This window comes from Erithacus rubecula (genome assembly GCF_903797595.1).
Source record: "Erithacus rubecula genome assembly, chromosome: 3".
NCBI lineage: Eukaryota > Metazoa > Chordata > Aves > Passeriformes > Muscicapidae > Erithacus > Erithacus rubecula.
The window spans coordinates 53,845,902-53,860,061 of NC_136689.1; the positions used below are offsets into that span (position 1 = coordinate 53,845,902).

Sequence of the window (14,160 nt, forward strand, 5' to 3'; positions counted from 1 at the left end):
CTTTCCCTGGATACTCTTCCTTGCAAGGAATGAAGAGCTGACATTTTTATGGTCTGACACAATTTTGTATGTATCATTTCTAGTTGAAATAAGTCCCCCTGGGAGCACTCTGCAACGTGAAAGACAAGTGTTCTATTCACCTCTTCTTGTTGCTTTGCTTCCCTCCTCCCTCTGGAGAAGGATGAACGCATTGCTCTCTCTCTCTAGCATATCATCCACATTTCCTTTAACTTGGTTTGAGAGCTGTCTGAGCATCGTTTAGTGCCCAGATAATTAATTGAAAACCCCCAGCACTTTCTTGCTTCAAAAGGCAGAGATGTGGCTTTGTAGTGTTAATGGGATTACGTGTCATTTGTGGAATTTGCTTAATTGTGGGGTATTGACTTTCTGCCTAAATCAGATTACTTTTATCCATATTGATTGTGCAGTTATAAAATCCCTGTGAAAATCTTTCTATTAAATGTTAGTCTCCCTGCTAATATGGCATTAAATGCCTTGCTGTTTTCACTTGCTGCACCAATAAACAAGTAAATTCTTGCAGTTTTATCATACATCTAAGGCTGAAGTTACAGATAAATTGACTTTCCCTTTTTATTTGATACTGAGCATTGTGCCACTCGGATTTGACCGGAGAATTTTCACTTCCCCATAATCCTGGTCACAGTTAGATGAAGGAAGACTCACACTACTCCAACCTTTTCACAAACCACCTTGAAAAAGAACACTAAATAATTATACCACTAAGCTTCACACAGCTAATATAAAACACCTTGATGACTGGAAACGTCCATTCCTCCATTGATTTTTTTTTCACCATCAAGTTCAGTAATTAATACTTCTTTATTTAATCTGTGAAAATTTCTATGCTAATATTGCTGTTTAGAAACTGCCATTTTTTGATGTTGACTGTGATGTCAGAAAGCAAACTTCCATCAAAAATGCCAGTTTCTAAACAGCAACATACACGTGGCACCAGAGCACTTGCTCTGACAGTGATGCTCAAAAGCAATGATTGCAATCTTCTTCCTGATGAGGATGCTCCCTTGCAGAAACAGGCTATGCTTTTGAAAGAGCCACATGGATATCATGAAACATCTTACCCCGGAATTCCCTCCTCACTGAACACAAACCCTGGTGCAAACCCTTTGCAGAAAAAGAATTATTCTTCACTGAAAGAAGATTTGACCTGCAAGGGTGTTTCCATGACAGCTTTCCAAGAGCCTCAACATGCAGCACTCTTCCCTGGAGATCACTGGTGTCATTAGAAGCAAATTCCGCATTAACCATCATGTGCATATGCAAGGGGTCTACCTGGCTACAAATCTCCAGTGACCTGCCATAGGTGGCCGTTCCTGTTGTATCAGAGTTCCTGGCCCCTCCATTCTTGTGTTTCCCAGGACTTACTCTGCTTCTCCTGGTGCACCTTCTTATGGATGAAGGGTGTAAATGGAATTAAATAGTCAAAGCCAAGGCTAACAGAAACATGTGAAAGTTACAGTTATCTGTGAGAAACTATTTATCCTCTGAGATTCTGATCTCGATCCTCAAAAGAAATCTAAACACATGAATCCTGAGCACTAAAATATACTGCTTCTTACTTTAATAAAAGGATGGGCTTTGTGGGACCAAGGGTTTTCTAGCACCTAACTCCTCCTCTCCTACAGAGTGATGATCACCATTGTCTTATCCTCTGGAGTCTTATCTTGTCTTATCTTCTTGTCTTTGCTCTTGCTCTTCAATCAGTACATGTTTGACTGATTATTTTTGCTCTCAGATGGTCAAAATTTCAAGTATTAGAACAATTATTTTCAGCTTTTACCTAACCACGAAGGTTGCTGCTTCTTTTTCAGACCCAAAGTACTTCTGCTGGAAAACACTGGTCTGATTTTTTTACCCGAAGTGTTTTCATTTCTGCTGTCCTGAAAAAAGACACCGCCTCTCCTCACGGCTTCCCTTTTCCCAAGAAAATCTCCCTTGCATTTCAGCATGATGCAAATTTTGTCTCTCGCGAAGCGTTCCTCTCCGCGTGCCAAATTCAAGCAGGGCTGATAACCTCAAACTAATGGAAGTCAGGACTGATTCCTCCGTGTCTTTCTGCCCCAAACTTTTCGATTTCCCTCTTCCCCTTCCAGGCGCCGACCGGGGGAGGGGCTGCGAAAGAACGGGAGTAGGTGGAAAAATGTCAGAAAGGCGCAGCAGCCGGGCAGCTGGGTGGAAGGGAGGGACGCGGCCGGAGGAGCGGGCGGGAGGAGCGGGCGGGGGGCCGAGCACGGCGCGTTCCGGGGCCGCCAGGGGGCGCGGCCGGGCCGGGCCGGGCTGGGGCGGGCACAAAAGCGCCGCGCCCGGGCTCGCCTTGGAGTCGGCACCGGGACTGGGACCGGAGCGGGAGTGTAGCGATCGGCGGTGCCGCTACGGGCGGGACTCGCAGGATGCCGGCGGCGCGGCGGTGCGGAGCGCGGCTGCTCTGGGCGCTGCTGTGGGCGTCCGCGGTGCGCTCCTACAACGTGGACGTGGGTGGCCCCGTGATTTTCCGGGGTCCCAACGGGTCCTTCTTCGGGTACTCGGTGCTGCAGCACTACCACGACAGCACGCGGTGGTGAGTAGCGCTGCCAGGAGGGGTATCCTGTCCTATCCTATCCTGTCCTGCCCTATCCATCCCTCCTGGCAGGCAGCCGCATCCCCCTTCAGCGGGGGGCAGGAGCGCAGCCCGCTCGCAAGGGCGGCCAGGGAGCGCCCCCGCCCCGCTGCGGGGCCTCTCCCGCCCCGTCCGGCTCTTGTGCGGAGCTCTGGGCTCCGCGCCCCGTGTGCCGGAGGGATTTCCCCGATGCGAGCAGGGGCCCCGCGCTCGGCGGTGTTTTAACTCGGGGATGTCCTTTCTGGGCTGGCAGCTCGGCTTTGTGACTCAATTGTCCCCAAGTGCCGACCGGCCCGCGGGCGCTGTCTCGGCTCCGTCCCCCTTGCTCGCAGAAAATGTTCAGCAGCTCACCGTCCCGGCTGGCTCGAAACAGCGCACGGGGTACGGAAGATGATGGGTTTTGCCGTGTTAATGGGAAATGTTTCTAACCAGTAACCTACAGCGGGAGCAGCGCGCTCAGCGCCCGCGGAGCTGAACTCCCCGCACTCTGCCTGGAGAGGGTCAAAATTCCTGCGGAGGCTGAAGGGACGCTTCCAAATCGTAGAGGAAATGTCTGTGTAACTTAAAAAAATATATAAAAAAGAAGGCCGAAGACGGAAAGTTTATCTACATCCAAAAATTTGTGAAACTGGCAAGCTTCGTGTTTTCCCTTTGATTGAAAAGAGCATTAGACCACAGTCTCTCTGTTGTCTGGGTTAGAGGCTCTTTGTTAGAGTTAATAGTGATTTCTCTTAACTGGACCTAGCTGGTGTCATCCGGTGCACTTCTGATGTGAGTAGCAGCCACTGCTGCCAGTAAGCGTCCACAAAGCTTGTATTTATCTTTTTACACTTAGATATTCAGCTATTGATCTTGGAACTTTGGTGCACTGTGGTTTAAATAAATGAATTCATTCTGGCATACAGTTCTTTAAAAATGAATTTCTTTCACACCGTTTAGTTCACAAGTAGCTCTATGCTCTGCCTTTCTCCATAGTGGCTTTCATGGAGCATTCATTTTTAAGGACTTATAAGATGATTTCATAGAGGAAAAGTACCCTGAGAGAAGAAGAGATCTCAGTTTAAAGCAGTGTTTGACTTAGGTCAGGAGTCAATGAAGGGTGCAGAGGCTCAAAGGAGCTTGTATTCAACATAAGTTGCTGGGGATTTGCAATGGTGTGAATGAAATGCTGATCTAGTGCAGTGTGGTGGGACAAAAGTGGTAGAATTTATTGCTTTTTATGTAGATATCTGTCATTCTGATTGATAATATGAATTATCTTCAGATAGCACCTGCTGGTGTGGTATTTTTGGAAGGGAAGGTGGACTAGGGAAGAGTCTTCCAGATATCCCCACTTTGTTTAGAAACATGCTGGACTTTAAGTTGGGCATCTCTCTGAAGGCAGGCATCTGTTAAAAGTCTGGTGGTAAAATTAAAATCTCCAGTTGTGCAAAATCCATTTTCTTTTAAATGGAACTGATTCATGATGCCTTCGCTGTGGCACCCAGAAGAATTTAAAAACCAAACCAACCAGCATCTAAGATCATTAAATGTTTTAAAATAAAAATTTTTTTTTGCCTAACACCTGGAAGGGTTAATGGCAGCTTAATATGGTCAGCATCAGCACAGTCAGAAATCATGAGGGTGGGATTGTTACCACTGATGGGAAAGTTCCTCTTTTCATTGTGAGACCAGGAAGTTTGCTTTCATGGGTACTTCAGAATCCTGTTCCCAACAATCACTGGGATAACAAGTTGGGAGAAGAGTATTTTTGCACTCTCCTTGATTCTAGTGTGCTCTGTGCAGTTGTGCACGTAATGTGTGTGTGCACCCTAGGGGTCAATAATGAATGTCTTAAAAGTATATGCAGCCTTCTTCCAGTTTTCTGAAGAAGCTCCTCTTAAAAGTCAGGGCTGTTGTTTGGTTTTGTGTGCGAAGTTATTTGTCTTTCTTCTTGTGACATTTATATACCTAGGAAGAGCTATGATTTCAGTTTTCTCATGTCCATTGGGTCTGTACACTGCAATGGGAAGTAGTGATAATAATTTAACCTTATTCAGTGGTATTTTGGGCATTGAAGGCTTGCCTGGTGAATTTAGCACTCTGTGAGCCTGCAAAAATGTGATTGCTCATATCTGAGGCTGGTAGGGCTCCTGCCCATCTAAAATTGTTTAATATGCTCTCAAGCATTTGAAAGTATTCAGGGAACTCTTGCTCTTTATTGCTTGTGGGCCTGATACTCACCTAAAGTACTTCTGATCATGAGAGCTGTGCTGTTTTTGGTAGCCTTGTCCATGTGCTGATGTGTGAACATATTTGTGTGTGTGTATATATATATATATACACACACATATATATATGGTCACCAATTCATATTAAGATGGTATCTCTCATAGTCACATTTTCCATGTTTCAACTCTTTGTTTTCCAAGACCACAAAGGCACCTGTCTGTATTGCCTACCTTAGGCCTATAGGTTTCCAGTAAACTGGTTCAGGGTTTGATGATTATTTCAGGCTTTATATGAGCCAAATATTCATATAGAAAGAAAAAAAGGGGGGTGGGGTGGAATGGGATATTTGGTATGAAATCTTACATCAGATAAATGTGAATAATCAGGCTGCTGCACGCAGAAATTATAATGGAATATGGTGTTCAGCCACCACTACAGTAGTGGAGCAAATCAGTGCCTTTGTTTTCTGCAATAGTTGATTGCAATGATGGTTCCATTGAGTTGGTTTTTGCACATTTTCTTGCTTCAAGAAGGGTTTCTCAACATAGATGTGCTGAAATCATTGTATTTCTGACAATGTCTGCTTTTCCTTCCTTTAGTAGGTTTTATGGCTGTAAATCTTGACAGGTTTACTCAGTTACCCATCATTGTCATTTTCAGCAAGGAACCAGGTGGCTGGTTGCATTTGGAGCAGTGACAAGCTGAAATGCTTCTGGTCTCTGCATATAATTTTGAAACTTGGAGTAAGGACTCAAAAAACCACCAAGAAACTACCCCAGACAGTTAAAAAAGAAGAAAAAAAAAAAACCCCTGCAACAGTTTTTTCCCAAATAAAAGGTTCTAATAATTTGAAATCTCTGACTCTTCTTTTTTAAATTGAATGTTACTCTGTTCTCTCTCCCCTTCTCTCTTCATGACCCCTTGCTGATACCCTCAAATCTCTCAGCAAGGCAAGGGTGACCATTTCATCTTGTCTGGCAAAATGATCTGGCATGAAAAAGTAATGAAGTCAGTGTAGTTGCATGGTGTCCTGCTGTGAGTTTTACAATAAAGAATGAGTCTGGTTTCTGTGCTGTTGCATCATTCCTTCAGCCCTGCTCTTCACTGGTTTGCACTGCTGCTGAAATAATGAAGGTTGATCTGCATCTTGGGCTGGTTGATCAGTGTTAGCATCTCATGCAAACTTATGAGGAAGGAAGGTGATCCAAAATTGGGTAGAATAAACTTTCTAGTACACTTGGAAACATTAGAAAGCAGGCATTCTTTATCTGTAGGACATGCAGCTGATCTCTCCTGGTTCTGCATATGTTGTGAGACTTCACAGCAAGATACTTATCATAAACATATATATTCATTTAAACGTGTTTCTTATCTAATGCATAAACATCACTTTCCTAGAACTATTTTGCATGCATCTGCCTCCTTCTCAAAGTCCTTTTATGGTTCTGGAGGTTTATTAAGAGGGGTCTCTGGTGGTTGTATGCACTGAATAATGTTTCAATATTAAAGGTGACCTTTCCTTGAACTTTTTCTTTGGGCACGCTATTGCTTCTTGTTACATAACTTGCCCAAACAAACACTGTAGGCCTCTTCATCTGTTTCTCCACTGTTTTCCATTCACACTTATCATTCTCTATATATACCTTTATATCCTTTCTTCTTCTTCTTTTTTTTTTTTTTTTTTTTTTTTTTTTTTTTTTTTTTTTTTTTTTTCTAGCTTAGTTTTTAAGCTCTATTCAGCAACTTTAGGGGTGCTGAAAATTTTTATTCCCTATGTTATTTATCAAATGTATGGGAACAGACTGACCCAGTGGAGACTGGATGTTGTGTGCTTAATCTAAGTTGTGATACTGTAGATCCTGCCATGGAATTTTGAGGAACATGAGCTTGCTGACCCCTTGGTCATGGATCATCCAGCCCTCCTGCTTCTTGCTCTGCATGTAATGGATGAAACAAGGTGTTTTATTTCAAGTAGCTGGGGTTATTTTGCAACTAACAGAGACCTTTCTAAAGGGGACAAACTCAGCTGGGATGTGATGGTAGGGCACCCTTCTCTGGCATTGCTTTTGAAATGAGCTGTGGTATGTGAGGATATTTAAAGACCTTTTTCCCCCTGCCACTTAACATTGCAGTGAGGTGAGGTACCTACAGTCCTCAGGCATTAAACTGTGATTGTCTAATCACTGCTGACGTGCTGTGGACTGATGCTTCATGTGCCTGGCATCTCTCCAGCCATAGGGTCAGCTCTGCACTTTTGCTCACTGTTCCTTCTGTTAAATGCAACAATTAATTTCCAAATCTGCGTGTCCTGAGGGTCAATCACCAGAGAAGTGATTGTTACTGCTCTTCAGGAAGTAATTTTAAGGAGGTGTGAATTTCTCTGTGGCCAAAAGCTTCTTGTTATCCAATAAAATTGGCTGCTGCTACTCTTCCAGTGGGATGGTTTCTGGCCATGCAGCTGCAGAGTTTTTTTTCAATACAGATGAAGGTGTTTGTCCTTGATCATGTGTGAATGCAAGAACAGAAAGTTAAGTGGCCTTTCTGCTTAATGCTCCCTATTTTGGTTTAAACCCTTATACTTTTTTTTTTTTTCCACAGAACCAGTGTGATGAGGCTGTTGCTTACTTCTGTATATCTCAAGAAAAATGGCTAAAATGGCTCCAAACTCCCCTCCTCCTGTTCTTGGTTCTCCTCCTTTCTGCATAGAAAGTAACCCCTTTCTCTTAAAAGGGTTTTCCCATTCCAGGTGCCTTCATGCAGCTACTCACTAATATTCTGGGGGCTTCCCATGGAATAGTACGGTTGTGGTGAGAACCTGCACTCATCAATAATCTCTGCAGACAGTATTACTCACACAGTAAGCCTCTTGGCAAAAGGCTGGAGAAGTGCTGGTGCTTGATGCTGACAGCCCAACTAGTCATATAATAGATTTGGAAATCTGTACTGCAAAAGTCACTCATTTTAAACAAGTGCTGGTTAAACTATTTGGAGTATGTTGGAAAGTTGTACTTCTTCTAGCTGTATTTATATCTTCTGTGTTTATGCCAGGCAAGACTCCACAGCACTGAAATGAGAGAAGGCTCTATTAGACTCTAAGATTTTGTTTTGAAATGCATTTCTTATTTAAAATAGTAGCAGAGAAAAACACTTTCTCTGATTACTGTGCTATTTCATAGACACTGCAAAAGATTTCAAAGGGGTTTTAAATATGTAGAGGAGACACAAACCAGGTGCTATTTTCTGTTCCAGGAGTCCCAAAGTATTTAGATGGAAAGGAGTTGCCTATCCAGGTCTGCTGAAAAGTTGCATGATAGTTAAATGAGTGACTTCCTTACAACAGTTAAGGCATTACCTGCAGAAGCTAGTCAAAGAGTATAAAATATTTTTGTTGACAAAGGAAATGTTTCAATCTCAAACCTTTGAATAAAATGAAAGTAATTGGTATGTAACAAATACCAACTAAAGAGCACGTGAAACATGCCAGATGAAACAGTAGCTCTGCAAAGGGCTCATAGGTGGAAGAGTGAATGAATGAATGAGACAAGATCTGAAGATGCCATAGTGTATGCTGACTCAAATTTGAATTTGCAAGTTCAAATTTGAATGTATGGACATTCAGAACAATCCAAAATAGATTTTCCATTGGCACACATCACTGGCTGCTTCTTTCTACTCAGTCCACATGAAGAAATGGCAATGAACGTTTTCTTTTGAAAGGTATAATTGCTCAAGCAATATTATCTGTGCCAGTAGCCTACTCAAATGGTTAATTATAAATTTTCCCCATTTATCTTTTTAAAGAGAGATGAAAAGTCTTTGTAATTTAGGCTCCAGTGTCTCTTTCATGTTGCAAACCAATGGATCTTGTGCATGGTCTTGCTAAATCATATGTACTTTTCTTAAGTTAGAGCAGAATCTCTTTTAAACTGGAGTTCAGTGTGACCTGTGTTATTATTATAATGGGTCTTAGAAACATGGTGTTTCCTTTTGCAGTTTGAACCTGTAACTCTTTAAGCTAGTAATGTTTATTTTTGTTAGACTTCATGAATGTCAATAAGTGAATGTTATGCATTCATTGCCTGTTTAAATAAAATGACTGGCATTTGATTTTATATCTGCTGCCTGCCTAGCAGGATTTCCATTTAGAGCTATTTTTCAAGCTCCTTTGCACTTGGTCCCCAAGAGTGCAGCCTTTGTAGGTTTTAGCAATTTAAGTATTTTGGATATTAATTCTCCTCACTTGTGAAAGCATGATGTGTGTTGTAGAGTGCAAGACTGCAATTCCATCAGAATTCTCCAAATGAAACGGTTTAGCCTATAAAACCTCAGAGAAAATGGTCACTTAACACAGGAGTTTCTCATATTTTTGTAAATGTATCAAGATCCACAGGACAGTTTTATTTCATCCAACATCCAGGGCAGTGTGTCAGGAGTGGAGGTGCGCTCCTGTTGTGTATAGGTGGATGAGTCTCTGATGCAGGAGAAGATCTTCTGGATGACTCAGACTGACCCTGGACAAGTGCACACCTTGTGCCTTGGGTCTCCCTGTGTGTACAGGGGTGGTGATGATGAGTGGTGATTGGCATGGAACTTCAGATTGGAGGGTGAGGGAAAAGATGTTTAGAACAGGGAAAGCATCCATTTGGGGTTGATGCTGGGCTGTCCATCTGTGATTGGGGTATTGTGTATGCAGACTGGCTTAGCAGCAGTAGCTCTTTAGTGGCTAAGCCAGGAGCAGTGTCTCCTTGGTCAGCTGCTGCCTCCCAGGTAGCAGCCTGGCTCTGCACAGGGCACTTCTGGAGCCTTAGCCTTTTAGAGATGGTCACCCTTAGTTCCAGCCCTGGGCTTTACTTTAGGGAGGATTTTTTTCCATTCAGAAGCTCTGTCATGCATGACAGTACCGGAGAATTGCAGAACTCTTGCTTGGCTACCTGGTGCTCCCCACTGCCTTCCTCCTGCTTAACCTCCCTCCTCTTCCTCACCTGCCCACGTCTGGGGTCACAACCACTTGAGAAAAATTGTCCCTTTAATGAGGAGACAGTGAAAGAACTCCTTTAATACTTGGGCTTCCCCTGTAATCCTCCTCAAAAACATCCCTTAGGGCATGAGAACATAGCAGCTGGGTTGCTACAGAGTTTAACTAGATCCTAACACAGGTGATTAGAAGTACTGACAGTCTTTCTTCCAAGGGTAACCCTATGGCCAGAGCAGGCCATTGGTCCTTCCCAGAAACACTAGATCTCATGGGATAAATAGTCCAGAAAAAGTCTTCACAGCCTTAAAGATAAATGTTGATTGATAGCAATGTGTTGTGGAAGAGATTTGCTTGTGTTGTTGGTTTGATTTTTTTGCTGTTGTTTTTTTAAAGATGTAATTATGTAAAATGTTCTGAAAATGGTGTGCCTTGGCTTTCTAAACAAGCTTACAAATCTTGGGCTGGATGGCAAGAATGCAGCCAGCAGAAGGTTCAGAATTTTGTCTGCCTGTGGGTGTATCGTTCTGGTTTGATAGGGATGTAGCTACAACTGAGGGGAAATGGGTGTAGATGCTTTTCTCCATCCTAATGCTTTCCTAAATGCTTTTGGGAGGTGTGTGGTGAGGGTGTGTCACTTTAAATGTGGTGCATTCCTAATGGGAATTTAATTTGTTAAAAATATTTGTGCCCTCACTGTGGAGAAATGCCTTTATTGTGTGATGTTATCAGTTTGTGAATCAGTGCCCTTGTTTTACAAGGTTGCTGAGAAAAGTGCTTTTGCTGGTGAAGCTCTGCTAATGTGAGCCTTGGTGATATTTGTTGGGTTTTTTTTCCTTTCCTCCTGAAATTAATCACTTGTTGCTTTGCTTTTGGTTTCCAGGGTCTTGGTTGGTGCTCCCAAGGCAGAATCTAAATACAGCACCTCTGTTCAGTCCCCAGGAGCAGTGTTTAAATGTCGAGTCCATACCAACCCTGACAGAAGATGCACAGAACTGGATATGGGGAGAGGTGGGTAGTCATGATGTTGGGACAGCTGGAGGCAACCAAAAAAAAAATCCAAACCATGTGGCTAGCAGCCCTGCTGCCAGCTTCAAATTGGCCCTGAAATACTGAGGGGGAGCCATCAGCCTTTCCTGATGGGTTTTGAGCACTATTAGCACAAGTGTCATATTCTCTTCAGCATTACAAAATAACACCCCACCGGTGCTGGTGTTCTCCCAGTGACCTTGCTTGCATTTACAGGGAGTAACCCTGTAAATGTAGATTTTTCCCTGATTAACCCAAGCTTCTGTCTTCACCTGCTTCAGTGTGACTTTTCAGCATGTTGATGAAGTTCACCATTTTTTTGGGTGTTTTGGGGTGCTCCTGCCTACTCCAGACAGTGCTGAAGTAAGAGTGCATGAGATGACCCCAGGCAGTGCAGTGTTAGCCTCATGAGATGTGGTGTTATTAGTAATGTGGTGATCTATGGGTTCCCTCTTAATGCAGCAAATAATTTCTTGAGTTTACTTTTTGTACTAAAGTGCTCTCAGTGAGACCCCTTGTATGCCTTTGCATGGGATCAGGGTTGACTTCAGTTAATCTGATGAACTGTCTGAGGCAGGGGAAGGTGAGAGCCTCAATCCTGCTGGATAATGATGGTAAAGATTAAAGCATTTTAATATTTTGGTTTTCTTGGTGACATGTTTCTTTTTCTGCCTATAAAAAAAAGGCATTGCTCATCTTTTCATACTTACAGTATGTAGGATTTCTGTTTATGAAACTTACATGTGTTAAAATGGTGTTTTGGCTAAGTAGTTTGTCCTCTACCAGACTGTAAATTGTCATGGATTCATGAGTGCTGCCTGACAGTACTACAGATTTCAGCCTCATTTTTTTTCAAGTGCCCCTGATCTCATTTTCAAGATTGCATTCAGGAGACAACCTGATACCTCTCCCATTGACTTGATAGTTTGATGGTTTATTTAAGTAGAACTGTGTGTTTTGCCCAGTAAAAGTGTGGTAGCTGCTGCCTGTTGGGAACAGGGTCTGCCCTCAACTGTTTATATGTATGGTGCCACTGAAGAGTGAGAAGATTGCCCCAGTTAATGCATTCAAGAACTAACAAATAATCAGGATGCAGGGAGCAAGAAATGCATCATCAGATGTTTGATGGGCAATCTCTTTTCTTGTTAGGATTCTTTGGTAGGTATTTAAAACTCATGTCTCCTTGCCTTGCTGCCTTTCCTTTTTTTTTTTTTTCTGTAGGCAATTCTCGGGGCATGCTCTGTGGAAAGACCTGTAAGGAAGACAGAGATGATGAATGGATGGGTGTGAGCCTAGCTAGACAGCCAAAGGCTGGTGGAAGTGTGCTGGTAAGTCCCTACTATCTTTGATCTCATTAAAAATGTAGCTGCTGCCTGACTAAGCACATCAGGATTGTGTTTGGCAGGGACTGGAGGAGTCCAGAGTAAGAGGCAGCAGATTCTGTAGTCCCTTTCTGCAAGCAGAAATGAGTCCCAGCCAGATGTGATTTATAGAGGGAGGATTCCAAGACATCACACCTGCCTTGTGTCAGCCAAGGGCTTCCTCATAAATCTGAGGGTTTATATCTTTGAGCTGAATTAATACAGCTTGTCTGGGAGGTATTCTACTAATTTGTTCTTTTTTGTAGTTTGCCTGTGTTTATGTAGGAAATATGAAAACATGCATTTTCCTTGAGCATATGAATTGTGTCTGAAAACTTACAAAGAAAAATGTAAATTGCTCTTTGTGGCTGTATTTTTCATTTATCTATATTAATTTCCTATTAACAAGGTGGAAGAGCTGCAAATAGAGATGTTTAAAGTGTGTGTGGATTCGCTTATTGCCTTCAGTGTGGTTACTGTGCACAGAGACAGGACAAGGAGAGTAGATGCCATCCTTAGGATGTGCAATATTTCTTTGCAAAACTTTTCCTGTGATATTGTGAGAGTCTTTTCTAGAATGCATGGGTATTTTACATTATGATCAATAATTGTCTGTATATGCATCCATGGTTGGGTTCTGACTGTTTATCTGAGTGACTGTGTTTGCAGGGAAGTTAACAGAAATAGAAAGCAATTTGCAGTAAAATGTTGTGTGTATTATATGTGGCAGGGAAATGTAAAGGTTGTATCAGGGTAACCCTGACAGCAGTCTGATTCTAAGCAGCACTGTTTGTGGGTAGGAAACTTTCAATTGGCCCCATCTTCCCAGTGATATAGAGGAATAAATGCCCTTGTGTGTAACATCAAACTGTCTAAAAGCTGCTAGGGAGAAAGATCTTGTGCAGTGATTACTGTACCAATCACCTGTAAAAGGCAAGAGGACAAACCTGCTTCCCTCAGATTTTTTTTTTAATTTGTGCTTAGAATAGAGGTGCTTATGCCCCAAATCCTGGTGACTGATCCCCTGTGGGAGAACAGGTAGGTTTGAGACCTTTCTCTCACAGTACTGTGATTTATTTTTTTTCCACTCATCTCTCTTGGTAGATACCTTGTTGGTGTGATAGGGGTTACCTTTATTTTCTTGGGTGTTTTAAATATGTTCAGGACTAGAGGAGGAGGGGAGAAAGAGGGTCATAAATAAGGTACACTGTAAACATGTACAACAGAGGCATTCAGGCTAGTGCAAGCAATTAATATTTTCAAGGTGTATCCTGAGCTGTATGTGAGCTCAGCTGTGTGTGACAACTGAGGAGTAACAAGATTAACACAACCCTTGAGAGAGATCATCCTTGTCTTTGTCCAGGCTGAAATAGACAAATTCATCCTAATTAGTTTTTAGAAGGTTGCTCAATTTTTTTTTTTTTTAAGTCTACTCTAAATTTCTTGTCCAAAGTACATGTTACGAATAGCAGGTTTGTGTGTTTTGGTTCAAAGGGAAACAGGTTGCAGCTGATGCTTAGGGGACACCTCCCTAGACAGAATCAGTAATTGAAGGGAGTGCTGGTGTGGAAAAAAGCCCAGCAGTGCCAAGCTGGATGCTGGCTGGATAAATGGAGGCTACAAGGGTGAGAGACATGGACAGTCTTGGGTTAGGGCTGAGGAAGTAGAAATTTGTGAATTTTCCCATACATAGTTTTCAGTACACTTGCTCTTCTAATCTGAAGGATTAGCGTTTCTTTAAAATGTGGCTTTTCTTTGAAGCAAATTTGAAAAACTGGTGTTTTGAGAAGATGTGTCTGAATATGTGTTTATAGCTGTATCTGCCAATTTTTTAAAAATTGCTAGATAATAGTGTATTTCTTGAGTTAGGAGAGTGTAGAGTCTATGTTGTCAGACATCACAGCTCTATTTACTGCATCTGTTCCAAGGATTCCTTTAAGGGAGAGTAATAT

At 42.5% G+C, this 14,160-nt stretch overlaps 1 protein-coding gene across 1 annotated transcript in view; it reads left to right on the plus strand.

Moving 5' to 3' along the window:
- Positions 1 to 2,424: 2,424 nt before the first annotated feature.
- Positions 2,425 to 14,160, plus strand: part of ITGA9 (integrin subunit alpha 9) — a 214,232-nt gene continuing 202,496 nt past the window's right edge. Inside the window, exons 1-3 of the mRNA XM_079301914.1 lie at positions 2,425 to 2,596; positions 10,702 to 10,829; positions 12,069 to 12,175. Of these exons, the coding sequence (XP_079158040.1) occupies positions 2,430 to 2,596; positions 10,702 to 10,829; positions 12,069 to 12,175 (402 nt within the window). The 5' untranslated portion in view covers positions 2,425 to 2,429. The remainder of the gene's footprint in view (positions 2,597 to 10,701; positions 10,830 to 12,068; positions 12,176 to 14,160) is intronic.